The 18,783-nt window shown below is 49.0% G+C and overlaps 1 protein-coding gene across 7 annotated transcripts in view; it reads left to right on the top strand.

Annotated features, from left to right (window-relative positions):
• The window catches only part of si:dkey-100n23.5 (cyclic AMP receptor-like protein A), a 143,157-nt gene extending 129,793 nt beyond the window's left edge, over positions 1-13,364 (top strand). For 4 of the 7 annotated variants that reach the window (XM_052522296.1, XM_052522295.1, XM_052522299.1 and 1 more), the window contains exons 12-14: positions 7,929-8,076; positions 9,640-9,689; positions 10,908-13,364. In XM_052522296.1, coding sequence (XP_052378256.1) covers positions 7,929-8,076; positions 9,640-9,689; positions 10,908-11,052 — 343 coding nt within the window. In that variant the 3' untranslated portion in view covers positions 11,053-13,364. The remainder of the gene's footprint in view (positions 1-7,928; positions 8,077-9,639; positions 9,690-10,907) is intronic. The other 3 variants (XM_052522301.1, XM_052522297.1, XM_052522302.1) reach the window with 3 other exon arrangements.
• Positions 13,365-18,783: the final 5,419 nt, after the last annotated feature.

Genomic DNA, 18,783 nt, shown 5'->3' with positions numbered 1-18,783 from the left:
AAAAAGTCTAAGGGTCTGAATATTTTCCGAATGCACTGTATGTGGCTCTAATATGGTCATACATTTGGCAGGAGGTTAGGAAGTGCAGCTCAGTTTCCACCTCATTTGTGGGCAGTGAGCACATAGCCTGTCTTCTCTTGAGAGCCATGTCTGCCTACGGCGGCCTCTCTCAATAGCAAGGCTATGCTCACTGAGTCTGTACATAGTCAAAGATGTCCTTAATTTTGGGTCAGTCACAGTGGTCAGATATTCTGCCACTGTGTACTCTCTGTTTAGGGCCACATACCATTCCAGTTTGCTCTATTTTTTTGTGTCAAGTAATTATGTGTCAAGTAATGTGTCAAGTAATTATCTTTTGGTTTTCTCATGATTTGGTAGGGTCTAATTGTGCTATATTTCTGTGTCGTATCTCTCGCTCTCTTTTCCTCTCCCTTTCTCTGTGTCATCCCTCTGTCGCCCCTCTCTCTTTCTTTGTTGTCCTTCTCTCGCTCTTTCTCTCTGTCCCTCTCGCTCTTTCTTTGTCTCTGCCTCTCTGAACTCTCTCCCCTGTGTCTGCCTCTCTTCCCTGTGTCTCTGAACTCTCTCCCCTGTTTCTCTGCCTCCTCCCTGTGTCTCTGCCTCTCCCCACTGTGTCTCTGCCACTCTTCCCCCTGTGTCTCTGAACTCTCCTCCCTGTGTCTCTGCCACTCTCCCCCCTGTGTCTCTGAACTCTCCTCCCTGTGTCTCTGCCACTCTCCCCCATGTGTCTCTGAACTCTCCTCCCTGTGTCTCTGAACTCTCCTCCCTGTGTCTCTGCCACTCTCCCCCCTGTGTCTCTGAACTCTCCTCCCTGTGTCTCTGCCACTCTCCCCCATGTGTCTCTGAACTCTCTCCCCTGTGTCTCTGAACTCTCTCCCCTGTGTCTCTGAACTCTCTCCCCTGTGTCTCTGAACTCTCTCCCCTGTGTCTCTGAACTCTCTCCCCTGTGTCTCTGAACTCTCTCCCCTGTGTCTCTGAACTCTCTCCCATGTGTCTCTGCCTCTCTCCCATGTGTCTCTGCCTCTCTCCCCTGTCTCTGAACTCTCTCCCCTGTGTCTCTGCCTCTCTCCCCTGTGTCTCTGAACTCTCTCCCCTGTGTGTCTGCCTCTCTCCCATGTGTCTCTGCCTCTCTCCCCGTGTCTCTGAACTCTCTCCCCTGTGTCTCTGCCTCTCTCCCCCGTGTCTCTGAACTCTCTCCCCTGTGTGTCTGCCTCTCTCCCCTGTGTCTCTGAACTCTCTCCCATGTGTCTCTGCCTCTCTCCCCCGTATCTCTGAACTCTCTCCCCTGTGTCTCTGAACTCTCTCCCATGTGTCTCTGCCTCTCTCCCCCGTGTCTCTGAACTCTCTCCCCTGTGTCTCTGCCTCTCTCCCCTGTGTCTCTGAACTCTCTCCCCTGTGTCTCTGAACTCTCTCCCCTGTGTCTCTGAACTCTCTCCCCTGTGTCTCTGCCTCTCTCCCCTGTGTCTCTGAACTCTCTCCCCTGTGTCTCTGAACTCTCTCCCCTGTGTCTCTGAACTCTCTCCCCTGTGTCTCTGAACTCTCTCCCCTGTGTCTCTGAACTCTCTCCCCTGTGTCTCTGAACTCTCTCCCCTGTGTCTCTGCCTCTCTCCCCTGTGTCTCTGAACTCTCCCCTGTGTCTCTGCCTCTCTCCCCTGTGTGTCTGCCTCTCTCCCATGTGTCTCTGCCTCTCTCCCCTGTGACTCTGAACTCTCTCCCATGTGTCTCTGCCTCTCTCCCCTGTGTCTCTGAACTCTCTCCCCTGTGTGTCTGCCTCTCTCCCATGTGTCTCTGCCTCTCTCCCCTGTGTCTCTGAACTCTCTCCCATGTGTCTCTGCCTCTCCCCGCTGTGTCTCTGCCTCTCTCCCCTGTGTCTCTGAACTCTCTCCCATGTGTCTCTGCCTCTCTCCCATGTGTCTCTGCCTCTCTCCCATGTGTCTCTGCCTCTCCCCGCTGTGTCTCTGCCTCTCTCCCCTGTCTCTGAACTCTCTCCCCTGTGTGTCTGCCTCTCTCCCATGTGTCTCTGCCTCTCTCCCATGTGTCTCTGCCTCTCTCCCATGTGTCTCTGCCTCTCCCCGCTGTGTCTCTGCCTCTCTCCCCTGTCTCTGAACTCTCTCCCATGTGTCTCTGCCTCTCTCCCCCGTGTCTCTGAACTCTCTCCCCTGTGTGTCTGCCTCTCTCCCCTGTGTCTCTGAACTCTCTCCCATGTGTCTCTGCCTCTCTCCCCCGTGTCTCTGAACTCTCTCCCCTGTGTCTCTGCCTCTCTCCCCTGTGTCTCTGAACTCTCTCCCCTGTGTGTCTGCCTCTCTCCCCTGTGTCTCTGAACTCTCTTCCCTGTGTCTCTGAACTCTCTCCCATGTGTCTCTGCCTCTCTCCCCCGTGTCTCTGAACTCTCTCCCCTGTGTCTCTGCCTCTCTCCCCCGTGTCTCTGAACTCTCTCCCCTGTGTGTCTGCCTCTCTCCCCCGTGTCTCTGAACTCTCTCCCCTGTGTCTCTGCCTCTCTCCCCCGTGTCTCTGAACTCTCTCCCATGTGTCTCTGCCTCTCTCCCCCGTGTCTCTGAACTCTCTCCCATGTGTCTCTGCCTCTCTCCCCCGTGTCTCTGAACTCTCTCCCCTGTGTCTCTGCCTCTCTCCCCTGTGTCTCTGCCTCTCTCCCCTGTGTCTCTGAACTCTCTCCCCTGTGTCTCTGAACTCTCTCCCCTGTGTCTCTGAACTCTCTCCCCTGTGTCTCTGCCTCTCTCCCCTGTGTCTCTGAACTCTCTCCCCTGTGTCTCTGCCTCTCTCCCTGTCTCTGAACTCTCTCCCCTGTGTCTCTGAACTCTCTCCCCTGTGTCTCTGCCTCTCTCCCCTGTGTCTCTGAACTCTCTCCCCTGTGTCTCTGAACTCTCTCCCCTGTGTCTCTGAACTCTCTCCCCTGTGTCTCTGCCTCTCTCCCCTGTGTCTCTGAACTCTCTCCCCTGTGTCTCTGAACTCTCTCCCCTGTGTGTCTGCCTCTCTCCCCTGTGTCTCTGAACTCTCTCCCATGTGTCTTTGCCTCTCTCCCCTGTCTCTGAACTCTCTCCCCTGTGTCTCTGAACTCTCTCCCCTGTGTCTCTGCCTCTCTCCCATGTGTCTCTGCCTCTCTCCCCTGTGTCTCTGAACTCTCTCCCCTGTGTGTCTGCCTCTCTCCCCTGTGTCTCTGAACTCTCTCCCATGTGTCTCTGCCTCTCTCCCCTGTCTCTGAACTCTCTCCCCTGTGTCTCTGAACTCTCTCCCCTGTGTCTCTGAACTCTCTCCCCTGTGTCTCTGAACTCTCTCCCCTGTGTCTCTGCCTCTCTCCCCTGTGTCTCTGAACTCTCTCCCCTGTGTCTCTGAACTCTCTCCCCTGTGTCTCTGAACTCTCTCCCCTGTGTCTCTGAACTCTCTCCCCTGTGTCTCTGAACTCTCTCCCTGTGTCTCTGCCTCTCTCCCCTGTGTCTCTGAACTCTCCCCTGTGTCTCTGCCTCTCTCCCCTGTGTGTCTGCCTCTCTCCCATGTGTCTCTGCCTCTCTCCCCTGTGACTCTGAACTCTCTCCCATGTATCTCTGCCTCTCTCCCTGTGTCTCTGAACTCTCTCCCTGTGTGTCTGCCTCTCTCCCATGTGTCTCTGCCTCTCTCCCCTGTGTCTCTGAACTCTCCCCTGTGTGTCTGCCTCTCTCCCATGTGTCTCTGCCTCTCTCCCTGTGTCTCTGAACTCTCTCCCCCTGTGTGTCTCTGCCTCTCTCCCCTGTGTCTCTGAACTCTCTCCCATGTGTCTCTGCCTCTCTCCCATGTGTCTCTGCCTCTCTCCCTGTGTGTCTCTGCCTCTCCCCGCTGTGTCTCTGCCTCTCTCCCCTGTCTCTGAACTCTCTCCCTGTGTGTCTGCCTCTCTCCCATGTGTCTCTGCCTCTCCCCTCTCTCTCCCCCTGTGTCTCTGAACTCTCTCCCATGTGTCTCTGCCTCTCTCCCCCGTGTCTCTGAACTCTCTCCCCTGTGTCTCTGCCTCTCTCCCATGTGTCTCTGCCTCTCTCCCATGTGTCTCTGCCTCTCCCCGCTGTGTCTCTGCCTCTCTCCCCTGTCTCTGAACTCTCTCCCATGTGTCTCTGCCTCTCTCCCCCGTGTCTCTGAACTCTCTCCCCTGTGTGTCTGCCTCTCTCCCCTGTGTCTCTGAACTCTCTCCCATGTGTCTCTGCCTCTCTCCCCCGTGTCTCTGAACTCTCTCCCCTGTGTCTCTGCCTCTCTCCCCTGTGTCTCTGAACTCTCTCCCCTGTGTCTCTGCCTCTCTCCCCTGTGTCTCTGAACTCTCTTCCCTGTGTCTCTGAACTCTCTCCCATGTGTCTCTGCCTCTCTCCCCCGTGTCTCTGAACTCTCTCCCTGTGTCTCTGCCTCTCTCCCCGTGTCTCTGAACTCTCTCCCCTGTGTGTCTGCCTCTCTCCCCCGTGTCTCTGAACTCTCTCCCCTGTGTCTCTGCCTCTCTCCCCTGTGTCTCTGAACTCTCTCCCATGTGTCTCTGCCTCTCTCCCCGTGTCTCTGAACTCTCTCCCATGTGTCTCTGCCTCTCTCCCCCGTGTCTCTGAACTCTCTCCCATGTGTCTCTGCCTCTCTCCCCGTGTCTCTGAACTCTCTCCCTGTGTCTCTGCCTCTCTCCCCTCTGTCTCTGCCTCTCTCCCTGTGTCTCTGAACTCTCTCCCTGTGTCTCTGAACTCTCTCCCTGTGTCTCTGAACTCTCTCCCTGTGTCTCTGCCTCTCTCCCTGTGTCTCTGAACTCTCTCCCCTGTGTCTCTGCCTCTCTCCCTGTCTCTGAACTCTCTCCCCTGTGTCTCTGAACTCTCTCCCTGTGTCTCTGCCTCTCTCCCCTGTGTCTCTGAACTCTCTCCCTGTGTCTCTGAACTCTCCCCTGTGTCTCTGAACTCTCTCCCTGTGTCTCTGAACTCTCCCCTGTGTCTCTGAACTCTCTCCCTGTGTCTCTGAACTCTCTCCCTGTGTCTCTGAACTCTCTCCCATGTGTCTTTGCCTCTCTCCCCTGTCTCTGAACTCTCTCCCTGTGTCTCTGAACTCTCTCCCCTGTGTCTCTGCCTCTCTCCCATGTGTCTCTGCCTCTCTCCCCTGTGTCTCTGAACTCTCTCCCCTGTGTGTCTGCCTCTCTCCCTGTGTCTCTGAACTCTCTCCCATGTGTCTCTGCCTCTCTCCCCTGTCTCTGAACTCTCTCCCTGTGTCTCTGAACTCTCTCCCCTGTGTCTCTGAACTCTCTCCCCTGTGTCTCTGAACTCTCTCCCCTGTGTCTCTGCCTCTCTCCCCTGTGTCTCTGAACTCTCTCCCCTGTGTCTCTGCCTCTCTCCCCTGTGTGTCTGCCTCTCTCCCATGTGTCTCTGAACTCTCTCCCATGTGTCTCTGCCTCTCTCCCCTGTGTCTCTGAACTCTCTCCCCTGTGTGTCTGCCTCTCTCCCATGTGTCTCTGCCTCTCTCCCCTGTGTCTCTGAACTCTCTCCCCTGTGTCTCTGCCTCTCTCCCATGTGTCTCTGCCTCTCTCCCATGTGTCTCTGCCTCTCCCCGCTGTGTCTCTGCCTCTCTCCCCTGTCTCTGAACTCTCTCCCCTGTGTCTCTGCCTCTCTCCCCTGTGTCTCTGCCTCTCCCCGCTGTGTCTCTGCCTCTCTCCCCTGTCTCTGAACTCTCTCCCCTGTGTGTCTGCCTCTCTCCCCTGTGTGTCTGCCTCTCTCCCATGTGTCTCTGCCTCTCTCCCCGTGTCTCTGAACTCTCTCCCTGTGTCTCTGCCTCTCTCCCCCGTGTCTCTGAACTCTCTCCCTGTGTGTCTGCCTCTCTCCCTGTGTCTCTGAACTCTCTCCCATGTGTCTCTGCCTCTCTCCCCGTGTCTCTGAACTCTCTCCCTGTGTCTCTGCCTCTCTCCCTGTGTCTCTGAACTCTCTCCCTGTGTGTCTGCCTCTCTCCCTGTGTCTCTGAACTCTCTCCCTGTGTCTCTGAACTCTCTCCCATGTGTCTCTGCCTCTCTCCCCCGTGTCTCTGAACTCTCTCCCCTGTGTCTCTGCCTCTCTCCCCCGTGTCTCTGAACTCTCTCCCCTGTGTGTCTGCCTCTCTCCCCGTGTCTCTGAACTCTCTCCCCTGTGTCTCTGCCTCTCTCCCCTGTGTCTCTGAACTCTCTCCCATGTGTCTCTGCCTCTCTCCCCCTGTCTCTGAACTCTCTCCCATGTGTCTCTGCCTCTCTCCCCCGTGTCTCTGAACTCTCTCCCCTGTGTCTCTGAACTCTCTCCCCTGTGTCTCTGAACTCTCTCCCCTGTGTCTCTGCCTCTCTCCCCTGTGTCTCTCAACTCTCTCCCATGTGTCTCTGCCTCTCTCCCATGTGTCTCTGCCTCTCTCCCCTGTGTCTCTGAACTCTCTCCCCTGTGTCTCTGCCCCTCTCCCCTGTGTCTCTGAACTCTCTCCCCTGTGTCTCTGCCCCTCTCCCCTGTGTGTCTGCCTCTCTCCCCTGTGTCTCTGAACTCTCTCCCCTGTGTGTCTGCCTCTCTCCCCTGTGTCTCTGCCTCTCTCCCATGTGTCTCTGCCTCTCTCCCCTGTGTCTCTGCCTCTCTCCCCTGTGTCTCTGCCACTCTCCCCTGTGTCTCTGCCACTCTCCCCGTGTCTCTGCCTCTCTCCCCCGTGTCTCTGCCTCTCTCCCCCGTGTCTCTGCCTCTCTCCCCCGTGTCTCTGCCTCTCTCCCCCGTGTCTCTGCCTCTCTCCCCTGTGTCTCTGCCTCTCTGAACTCTCTCCCCTGTGTCTCTGCCTCTCTGAACTCTCTCCCCTGTGTCTCTGCCTCCCTGAACTCTCTCCCCTGTGTCTCTGCCTCTCTCCCCTGTGTCTCTGCCTCTGAACTCTCTCCCCTGTGTCTCTGCCTCTCTCCCCTGTGTCTCTGAACTCTCTCCCCTGTGTCTCTGCCTCTCTGAACTCTCCCCCTGTGTCTCCCCCTCTCTGAACTCTCTCCCCTGTCTCCCCCTCTCTGAACTCTCCCCCTGTGTCTCCCCCTCTCTGAACTCTCTCCCCTGTGTCTCTGCTTCTCTCCCCCGTGTCTCTGAACTCTCTCCCCTGTGTCTCTGAACTCTCTCCCATGTGTCTCTGCCTCTCTCCCATGTGTCTCTGCCTCTCCCCGCTGTGTCTCTGCCTCTCTCCCCTGTCTCTGAACTCTCTCCCCTGTGTCTCTGAACTCTCTCCCCTGTGTCTCTGCCTCTCTCCCCTGTGTCTCTGCCTCTCTCCCCTGTGTCTCTGCCTCTCTCCCCTGTGTCTCTGAACTCTCTCCCCTGTGTCTCTGCCTCTCTGAACTCTCTCCCCTGTCTCCCCTCTCTGAACTCCCCCCTGTGTCTCCCCCTCTCTGAACTCCCCCCTGTGTCTCCCCCTCTCTGAACTCTCTCCCCTGTGTCTCTCCCTCTCTGAACTCTCTCCCCTGTGTCTCTCCCTCTCTGAACTCTCCCCCCTGTGTCTCTCCCTCTCTGAACTCTCCCCCCTGTGTCTCCCCCTCTCTGAACTCTCTCCCTGTGTCTCCCCCTCTCTGAACTCTCTCCCCTGTGTCTCCCCCTCTCTGAACTCTCTCCCCTGTGTCTCCCCCTCTCTGAACTCTCTCCCCTGTGTCTCCCCCTCTCTGAACTCTCTCCCCTGTGTCTCCCCCTCTCTGAACTCTCTCCCCTGTGTCTCCCCCTCTCTGAACTCTCTCCCCTGTGTCTCTCCCTCCAATCTCCTTTACTGTGAAGTATTGAGCTGTGGTTTTGTTGTTGGTGTTGTGTTTGGGTGTGTGCGCATGCATGTGTGTATGTGTTTGTTTGTTGGTTTCCGTACATCTTCTCTCACTCTCCTCCATGTGCATCATCTCTATAATGTAAATGAACATGTTTTTTTCCTTTCTCTCTCTCCCTCCCTCATTCTCCCCTCTCCAGGCTCCATAATGCGTTCTACCCCCAGGATCCAGTGTTCTCTCTTACTTTGCTCCATGTCCTTTCAGCCCCTCTCCATGGCTTGGCCAACGCATTCGTCTTTGGCCTGGACAGAGACACCTGGAGCCAGCTCAGTCCTACAGGCATACAGGTACAACCCTCACCTGAACACTTCACTTTTCGCCCTCCCATCTTGTGGTCTAATCATAAGCTTTCCTGGCCCCGTAAACACCTCTACTCTCTTGTTCAGCGAAATGGTCTGAGTAAATAATTCCTTCCAAATGTCTTTGAAAGTAATTAAATAGTATTTTAACCCAGGTCTGGTGCTGTGCGACTCCACACACTGCTGAGTGGCTGTATTTCAAATCAAAGTTTATTTGTCACGTGCGCTGAATACAACCTTACAGTGAAATGCTTACTTACAGGCCCTAAACAGCAGTGCAATTTTTAAGTAAAAAATAGGTATTAGGTGAACAATAGATAAGTAAAGAAATAAAAAACAAACATTAAGAAGACAGTGAAAAATAACAGTAGCGAGGCTACAATCTACTCAGCCCATTTCGCTGAACAAGAGAGTAGAGGTGTTTAGGGGGCCAGGAAAGCTTATGATTAGACCACAACATGGGAGGGAGATTACAGACACACGCACACACACACCCTGCTGTTGTTCTTAATGGAGAGTGAGCACACTCAGAGAGAGAGAGAGAGGAGTCAGATGTGACCTTCAACCTAAATGTCAGTGAAGATGTGTGTATCCGCGGAGTGTGTGTGTTTGTGAGGCAGAGAGAAGGGAACAGAGATATAGACCTGATTGTGTCTATGTTTGAGCAACGGGTTGTGTGTGTGTGTGTGTGTGTGTGTGTGTGTGTGTGTGTGTGTGTGTGTGTGTGTGTGTGTGTGTGTGTGTGTGTGTGTGTGTGTGTGTGTGTGTGTGTGTGTGTGTGTGTGTGTGTGTGTGTGTGTGTGAGAGAAACAGAGAAATAGACATATGAGTGTGTTTGAGCAACTGGGAGTTATGTGTGTGTGTGTGCGTGCGTTTGTGTATGTGCGTTCTCTTTCATGACTAACAGGCAGTTGGTATTCATCATGGCATACGACTCCCACACACATCAGGTGTGAGATTGGTGGGGGGTGGCGTATCCGTAACAGCGTCAAAACATTATTCCCCTCCGCAGCAAGTCCACACTTTCACACACACTCTCTCTCTCTCTCTCTCTCTCTCTCTCTCTCTCTCTCTCGCTCTCTCACCCTCCCACTATTTGTCCTGCCGTCTCTCTCCCTCTCTGTCAATTCAATTTCAATTTCAATTCAATTCAAGGGCTTTATTGGCATGGGAAACATGTGTTAACATTGCCAAAGCAAGTGAGGTAGACAACATACAAAGTGAATATATAAAGTGAAAAACAACAAAAATTAACAGTAAACATTACACATACAACAGTTTCAAAACAGTAAAGACATTACAAATGTCATATTATATATATATATATATATATATATATATACACATATACACATATATACATATACATATATATATATATATATATATATATATATATATATATATATATATATATATACACATATATATACATATATACACAATGTACAAATAATTAAAGGACACAAGATAGAATAAATAAGCATAAATATGGGTTGTATTTACAATGGTGTTTGTTCTTCACTGGTTACCCTTTTCTCGTGGCAACAGGTCACAAATCTTGCTGCTGTGATGGCACACTGTGGAATTTCACCCAGTAGGTATGGGAGTTTTTCAAAATTGGATATGTTTTCGAATTCTTTGTGGATCTGTGTGATCTGGGGGAAATATGTCTCTCTAATATGGTCATACATTGGGCAGGAGGTTAGGAAGTGCAGCTCAGTTTCCACCTCATTTTGTGGGCAGTGAGCACATAGCCTGTCTTCTCTTGAGAGCCATGTCTGCCTACGGCGGCCTTTCTCAATAGCAAGGCTATGCTCACTGAGTCTGTACATAGTCAAAGCTTTCCTTAATTTTGGGTCAGTCACAGTGGTCAGGTATTCTGCCGCTGTGTACTCTCTGTGTAGGGCCAAATAGCATTCTAGTTTGCTCTGTTTTTTTGTTAATTCTTTCCAATGTGTTAAGTAATTATCTTTTTGTTTTCTCATGATTTGGTTGGGTCTAATTGTGCTGTTGTCCTGGGGCTCTGTAGGGTGTGTTTGTGTTTGTCTCTCTCTCTCTCTCGCTCTCTGTTGCTGTCTCTCTTCCTCTGTTGCTGTCTCTCTTCCTCTGTTGCTGTCTCTCTTCCTCTGTTTCTATTTTGTTATCTCATCCTCTGTCGTTCATATCTCTCCCTCTGTTTCTTTTTCTCTCTCTGTCTGTCTAATTCTCTCTGTCGTTCATATCTCTCTCCTCTGTTACGCTTTCTCTCTCATCCTCCCCCTCTGTGGCTTGCACTCTCTCTCTGTCTCTCCCCCCTCTCCTCCTCTGTGGCTTGCACTCTCTCTGTCTCTCCCCCCCTCTCTCCCTCTGTGATATTGATCAGTTTTCTAACCATGCGGCTCAACTGCCTGTGGCACTACAATCAGCACACATCTCGTCTCTGCCAAATGTGTGCGTGTCTGTCTCTTTGTGTGTGTGTGTGTGTGTGTGTGTGTGTGTGTGTGTGTGTGTGTGTGTGTGTGTGTGTGTGTGTGTGTGTGTGTGTGTGTGTGTGTGTGTGTGTGTGTGTGTGTGTGTGTGTGTGTGTGTGTGTGTGTGTGTGTGTCTGTCTCTTTGTGTGTGTGCGTGTCTGTCTCTTTGTTGTGTGTGTGTGTGTGTGTGTGTGTGTGTGTGTGTGTGTGTGTGTGTGTGTGTGTGTGTGTGTGTGTGTGTGTGTGTGTGTGTGTGTGTGTGTGTGTGTGTGTGTGTGTGTGTGTGTGTGTGTGTGTGTGTGTGTGTGTGTGTGAGAGAGAGAGACTGTTAACTCTGAGAATATGTGTTTCTGTGTGTGATCCTAGTTGGCGCTGCAGTCTCGGCTGTGTGACAGGACGCGTATCAGGGAGTACCATCCTGGGGCGGTGCACTACACACAGGCTGAGCTGGGGGACTTCAGTGACGAGGATGATGATGACACCAACGTCCTTTTCTACTCTCCTGACATGACCCTGAAAGACAGAGGACCCTAAGAGACAGACAGACAGACAGACAGACAGACAGACAGACAGACAGACAGACAGACAGACATTCTGAGGGGGGGTACGTAGGGAGAAAGGGAGCAAAGGAGGGATAGTGAGTGGTTTCTGTGGTAGATCTGTCAGGATCCATTATTAATCCACATCCTTTACTATTTAATAACCTCCAACTACACACACACACACACACACTATCCTGCCTTTCTGTCTGACTTACACAGCATCGTAACAGAACCAGCGAAGCAGCTATAGTGCTTTAAACAGCCTTCAAACCTAATGCTACACACTAGCCTGGGTGCCAGTCTGACTCTGCTTCAGTCCTAGTCAACAACTGCAGAGCTGGCTAAGAAAACAACAGACTGTCCTGGTACCCAGGCTAGCATATCACTAGTCCCAAGGGGCTTCCTCTCACCTCCTTTCCTTCATCTGCACTGATCTGAAAAGACAGCATAGGTGAGAGCAAAATGTGTGTTGAATGTTCAAAGGAGAGGAAAACAGTTAAGACTATTGACATGTACCCAGGTACTGCATAGTCACTTGGCTGACAGAATTAATTCTCTCCATGTTATTTTTACATTCATATGTTTTTGTCATTTAGCAGACGCTCTTATCTAGAGCGATTTACAGGAGAAATTAGAGTTGAGTGCCTTGCTCAAGGACACATCGACAGATTTTTCACCAAGTCGGCTCGTGGATTTGCACCAGCGACCTTTCGGTTACTGGCCCAACACTCTTAACCTCTAGACTACCTGCTGCTTATGCTATTAGCTTGTGTTTATTATGTTATTTATGGCTTCTTTTTCATACTGTATGACTACTGTTAGCAAATCCCTCCCAAGAACATGTTGCGATCACGATAATGCCCAGCATTATATGTGACTTACTGAGCTCTGAGGGTTATAATACAACGCAAGTTAAACAAGTTAGCTAGCTAACTTACCTGAATATTCTGATATAACTTTTTATTTTTTAGAAAGATAAGCTTGAAATGGGCATGGTGTAATTGACTCGACAACCAAAACGCAAAACTAAGTTTAGCTTTCTTAATTAACCAGAAAATCAGCAGTTATTTCTGGTTGTTTATCAGTTAGCAGGCTAACTCATTGATCTTGCTTTGTAGTATAACCCTCTGGTGCTAATGCTACAGTAGCTGACCATACAGCTTCTCTAACTCAACTCAACATGCATAAAAGGCCTCCATTCAAAACAGACAGATAAATGGAGGGAGACAAAATGCAAAGAAGGGGGGTGATGGAATTGTGAAACCAAGATGGGGAGAGGGAGTGAAGATATATCTTAGAACAATTAATGTCCCAACGATAGCTGGGGATTTAAACGAACAAAATCCATTATTTGAACCGCTTAACTTCTATCATATCTGTTGTTGTCTTTACATATGGCGTTACTAATGTTGCTACTCTTCTAAAATGTCCATTGTTTTTCGTACTTTTATGCATCTGTATGTTGTTTTTCCATGAAATGCTGTGGTCTGCCCACAGGTTTGAGTTTGTTTGATAAACTGTTATACTGTATTTATAAGAGACAATGTACTGTATATATATATTAGTGTATACGCTATATTTTTGTATGGATGCTTTTGACTGGAATGTGGAAAGGTTAACGTGACCCCTAAATGGTCTCCATGTCCTCCTGTTTAGGCCTCAATGGGGGTGGAAGCAGTACAATTGAACACGCACACTTTCTTAAAATGTGTCTCACACACTTACACTCTTTCTTTGATGCCTGTCTCACACAAATGCATGTACACACTCACACACACACACACACACTCACACACACACACTCACACACACTTTGACACACAGTCACCTGTCTCTTTGATGTAGAGGCTGCCACAAGGACAGCCTCTGACGGCCTGTCATTTACCTTCGACACTGTCATTGGCTGACATCTAGAGAACCGCAATGTGATTAGCAGGCTATTAGAGGTGCTGTGTGGTTGACGGGCTGATGAAAAGAGAGATGTGATTTTGCTGAACATCCTGACAAGGATGTCGCTCCTTTCCCAAATCAACCCCCGTAGCCCCAGTGCACTTATGGAGAACTGGATAGCTATTAGTGAAACAGACATCTACACAAGTGCATAGGAGATATGGGGCAAGGGGTCCATTTGGGGATGCGCATATAGACCTAACACAGAATCCTATCTACACATAATTATACAGTCCCCTCTCAAACCACGTACAATCGCTGCACCAATCCTAGTTTAGGCAAACTTCTATTGTTCTGCTGCATTCAATCTAATAAACAAGCAGGATACACATTTCACAAGTGGCTGTGTTTATTCTCCTGTCACATTGTCAACCTTGTCAATCATGGATCATATATAGGGAAATATGGTAACACAACTGTGTGTGTGTGTGTGTGTGTGTGTGTGTGTGTGTGTGTGTGTGTGTGTGTGTGTGTGTGTGTGTGTGTGTGTGTGTGTGTGTGTGTGTGTGTGTGTGTGTGTGTGTGTGTGTGTGTGTGTGTGTGTGTGTGTGTGTGTGTGTGTGTGTGTGTGTGTGTGTGTGTGTGTGTGTGTGTGTGTGCGCGCCTGCCAGCCAAATCGTGTCTCTGGGGTTGTAGAATCATGGATATGAATTATTCTGCTAACCCCATTGGCCTCTGCCATGTCTCCAAATCTGGTTAACTGGATTTTGATTTATGAAAAAGTGTCCATGGTCGTCCAGAAATCTACCCCCACCACTCCGTTTCAACGTCTGTAAAAAAAACAAAAAAACTCAGTGCCTGGAAATAACAATCTCATTGTCACACGGGAATAATTATTGCCACAGTATCGCTACATGTGATGTAATTGGATACTACTGAACATTCGCAGCACACAAGCATGGCTGCACGCACTGCGTACTATAGCCTCGCCTCTCTGCCACTGAGTCACTTCTAGTAGGTCTCAGAGTAGGCCTAGTTTATAGAGAGTTTAACAGTCTGGTAGAATGTGTTTGAAAGAATGCGTGTGATAGAAATAGACAGTAGGCTATGTGGGAGGGAAAGAGACCGATCGATCGTGTGTTTGTCTGTGTGTCACAATGGGAGAGAGAGCATTAATAGCCTACATTTTTGGACTCGCACAAACTTAACTTCCCGATAGAGGCCAACTGGGAATGGTGCCTCGCTTTCTCAATTCAATTAAAATGTGCTTTATTGGCATGGAAAACAGGCTATGTGTACATTGCCAAAGCAAGCGAAAAGACAATAAACAAATGTGAAATAAGGAATCAGGAATTAACGGGAGCCTAAACTTTAGAGTAGTAGTAGTAGTAGGGGGCAAGTGCCCCCCCCCTCGATATCACCAAATGATTTTCCCAAAACCTTTCCCTGCTGTCACTGTTCTTTCTGAACAAAACTTCTCCTCTGTGTCATCACAAACGATTGGTGGTAAATTGATCTCTTTTTTAAAAAAGTTGTAGATATATTCCAATGAAGTTTGTTGATTGATTGATTGATTGATTTTTTAAAATATAAACATAGGAAAGCCTTAAGATAAATAATCCACTTGCTTTTGAGTAAGGTAGTAAGTAATATGTTGGATTAGGGTCACTTTCCTGACCAAGGTCCTTCTTCCCCTGTTTGCTCAGTTTATCACACAAATCATCAAGGAACCTACCAGGTACAATCTGAAATCTGTAACCATGAGCACCCTCTTAGATATCACCATGACCAACCTGCCCTCTAAATACACCTCTGCTGTATTCAACCAGGATCTCAGCGATCACTGCCTCATTGTCTGTGTGAGTACTGGGTCCGCGGTCAAACGACCACCCCTCATCACTTGGTCACGATGGCAACACCCACCCGTAGCATGCGCTCCAGAAGGTGTATCTCACTGATCATCCCTAAAGCCAACACCTCATTTGGCCGCCTTTCCTTCCAGTTCTCTGCTGCCTGTGACTGGAACGAATTGCAAAAATCGCTGAAGTTGGAGACTTTTATCTCCCTCACCAACTTTAAACATCTGCTATCTGAGCAGCTAACCGATCGCTGCAGCTGTACATAGTCCATCGGTAAATAACCCACCCAATTTACCTACCTCATCCCCATACTGTTTTTATTTATTTAATTTTCTGCTCTTTTGCACACCAATATCTCTACCTGTACATTACCATCTGATCATTTATCACTCCAGTGTTAATCTGCTAAATTGTGATTATTCGCCTACCTCCTTATGCCTTTTGCACACAATGTATATAGACTCTTTTTATTTTTTTTTATACTGTGTTATTGACTTGTTTATTGTTTACTCCATGTGTAACTCTGTGTTGTTGTCTGTTCACACTGCTATGCTTTATCTTGGCCAGGTCGCAGTTGTAAATGAGAACTTGTTCTCAACTAGCCTACCTGGTTAAATAAAGGTGAAATAAAAAATGTAATAAAAATATCAAACGCTCCCTAAAACACTAAAGCGAGCAGGCATTTCTAATCGACCTGGCCTGGGTATCCTGGAAGGATATTGACCTCATCCCGTCAGTAGAGGATGCCTGGTTGCTCTACAAAAGTGCTTTCCTCTCCATCTTAAATAAACATGCCCCGTTCAAAACATGTAGAACTAAGAGCAGATACAGCCTTGGTTCACCCCAGACTTGACTGCCCTTGACCAGCACGAAAACATCCTGTGGCGTTCTGCATTAGCATCGAATAGTCCCCGTGATATGCACATTTTCAGGGAAGTCAGGAACCAATATACTCAGTCAATTAGGAAAGCTAAGGCTAGCCTTTTCAAACAAAAATGTGCTTCCTGTAGCACTAATTTCAAAACGTTTTTGGACACTGTAAAGTCCATGGAGAATAAGATAATTTCAAGAAGCATTTTTCCACGGCCATGCTTTCCACCTGGCTATTGCTACCCCGGCTAACATCTCAGCACTCCCTGCAGCAACTTGCCCAACCCCCCCGCCACCCCTCGTCTCCTTCACCCAAATCCAGACAGCTGATGTTCTGAAAGAGCTGCAAAATCTGGATGCCTACAAATCAGCTGGGCTAGACAATCTGGACCCTCTTTTTCAAAAATGATCCGCTGAAATTGTTGCAACTCTTATAACTAGCCTATTCAACCTCTCGTGTCGTCTGAGATCCCCAAAGATTGGAAAGCTGCCGCAGTCATCCCCCTCTTCAAAGGGGGAGACACTCTAGACCCAAACTGTTGTAGACCTATATCCATCCTGCCCTGCCTTTCAAAAATCTTCGAAAGCCAAGTTAATAAACAGATCACCAACCATTTTGAATACGACCGTACCTTCTCCACTATGCAATCTGGTTTCCGATCTGGTCATGGGTGCACCTCAGCCACTCTCAAGGTCCTAAACGATATCATAACCGCCATCGATAAAAGACAGTACTGTGCAGCCGTCTTCATCGACCTGGCCAAGGCTTTCGACTCTGTCAATTACCGCACTCTTATCGGCAGACTCAAAAGCCTTGGCTTCTCTAGTGACTGCCTCGCCTAGTTCACCTCTCAGATAAAGTTTAGTGTGTCAAATTGGAGAACCTGTTGTCCTGACCTCTGGCAGTCTCCATGGGGGTGCCACAGGGTTCAATTCTCGGGCTGACTCTTTTCTCTGTATATATCAATGATGTCTCTAGCTGCTGGTGATTTTCTGATCCACCTCTACGCAGACAACACCATTCTGTATATTTCTTTGCACTTCTTTGGACACTGCTAACAAACCTTCAAATGAGCTTCATCGCCATACAACACTCCTTCTTTGGCCTCCAACTGCTTTAGATGCTAGTAAAACTTAGTGCATGCTCTTCAACCGATTGCTGCCCGCACCCTCCCGCCCGACTAGCATCACTACTCTGGACGGTTCTGACCTAGATTATGTGGACAACTACAAATACCTAGGTGTTTGGTTAGACTGTAAACTCTCCTTCCAGACTCACATTAAGCATCTCCAATCCAAAAATAAATCTAGAATAAAACTGACTATCCTACCGATCCCTGACTTTGGCGATGTCATTCACAAAATAGCCTCCAACACCAATCTACTCAGCAAACTGTATGTAGTCTATCACAGTGCCATCCATTTTATCACCAAAGCCACATATACTACCCACCACTGCAACCTTTATGCTCTCGTTCGCTGGCCCTCGCTACATATCCATCGCCAAACTCACTGGCTCCAGGTCATCTGTAAGTCTTTGCTAGGTAAAGCCCCGCCTTTTCTCAGCAACACCCACCCGTAGCACGCACTCCAGCAGGTACATTGCACTGGTCATCTCCAAAGCCAACACTTCCTTTGGCTGCCTTTCCTTCCAGTTCTCTGCTGCCAATGACTGGAACAAATTGCACAAATCTCTGAAGCCGGAGTCTTATATCTCCCTCTCTAACTTTAAGCATCAGCTGTCTGAGCAGCTTACCGATCACTGTACCTGTACACAGCCAATCTGTAAATAGCACACCCAACTACCTCATCCCCATATTGTTACTTACCCTCTTGCTCTATTGCACCCCAGTATCTCTACTTGCACATCAACATCGGCACATTTATCACTCCAGTATGAATGCTACATTGTATGAATGCTACTTACCTCCCTACTCTTCTACATTTGCACAAACTGTACATAGATTTTTCAGTGTTTATTTACTTTTGTTTTATTGACTGTACGTTTGTTTATATGTAACTCTGTGTTTTTGTTTTTGTGGCACTGCTTTGCTTTATCTTGGCCTACCTGGTTAAATAAAGGTGAAACAAATTATTATAATAATTGGCCAGGTACCACCTGACCAAACTGAGCAATCAGGGGAAGAAGGGCCTTGGTCAGGAAAGTGATTCCAAACTTCTTCCATAGTTCCAAACTTCTTTCATTTAAGAATGATGGAGGCCACTCTGTACTTAGGGGATATTCAATGCTGCAGAAATGTTTTGTTACCCTTTTTGTTACACAGATCTGTGTGTGCCTTTCCAAATCATGTACAATCAATTGAATTTACCTCAGGTGGACTCCAAAAATAATCAATGGAAACAATTTCGAGTCTCATAGAAAATGGTCTGAATACATATGTAAAAAAGGTATTTCTGTTTTTATAAGCGTGGAAATTGACTCTGCCGCTTGAGCATGCAGTCGATAATGCGCTGGTCTTCGGGCTAGAAGGTCAAGGGTTCGAGACCTGCCCCCTGCCTGTTTCATTACATTGGTGTCAGAAGGGATCGGACCTTGCATCCACGACAGTGCATGTGCTTGGCCGGTGAGCGCGTTCCTGTAAGACGTAGAGCCGCAAGCTAGCGCGAGGACGCGCTCTTTGAAAGGAGGGAGTAGTGTAACGACCCTGGCTTTATAAGCACAGAAATCGACTGCCGCTTGAGCATGCTTTTGCGGCACAGTCGACAGCGCCCTGGACTTCGAGCTAGAAGGTTGAGGGTTTTCGAGACATGCTCCCTGCTGTTTTCGCTTTGTCATTATGGTGTATTGTGTGTAGATTGAGGAAATGTTTTTATTGCCTCCATTTTAAAGTAACGTTGTAACGTAACAAAATGTGAAAAAGTCAAGTGGTCTAAATACTTTCCAAATGCACTGTAGGCTAACTTAATGACTTCCCTCTAGCATAAATATTTTTAGGCCTATTCTCTTGCACGAGTTGCTTCTGCCCCACACTGGGAACTGCTCGGCAAACTGCCATATAATGGGGCCTATGCGGTTTTAACTAGGGGGTTCCCTCATCGGGGAGTTCCCAGCCTTCTTTC

Source organism: Oncorhynchus keta, chromosome 7 (assembly GCF_023373465.1).
Source record: "Oncorhynchus keta strain PuntledgeMale-10-30-2019 chromosome 7, Oket_V2, whole genome shotgun sequence".
In the NCBI taxonomy this organism is placed as follows: Eukaryota; Metazoa; Chordata; class Actinopteri; order Salmoniformes; family Salmonidae; genus Oncorhynchus; species Oncorhynchus keta.
Note: the sequence above shows the minus strand (reverse complement) of the source record. Positions and strands in the feature narration are given on the sequence as shown.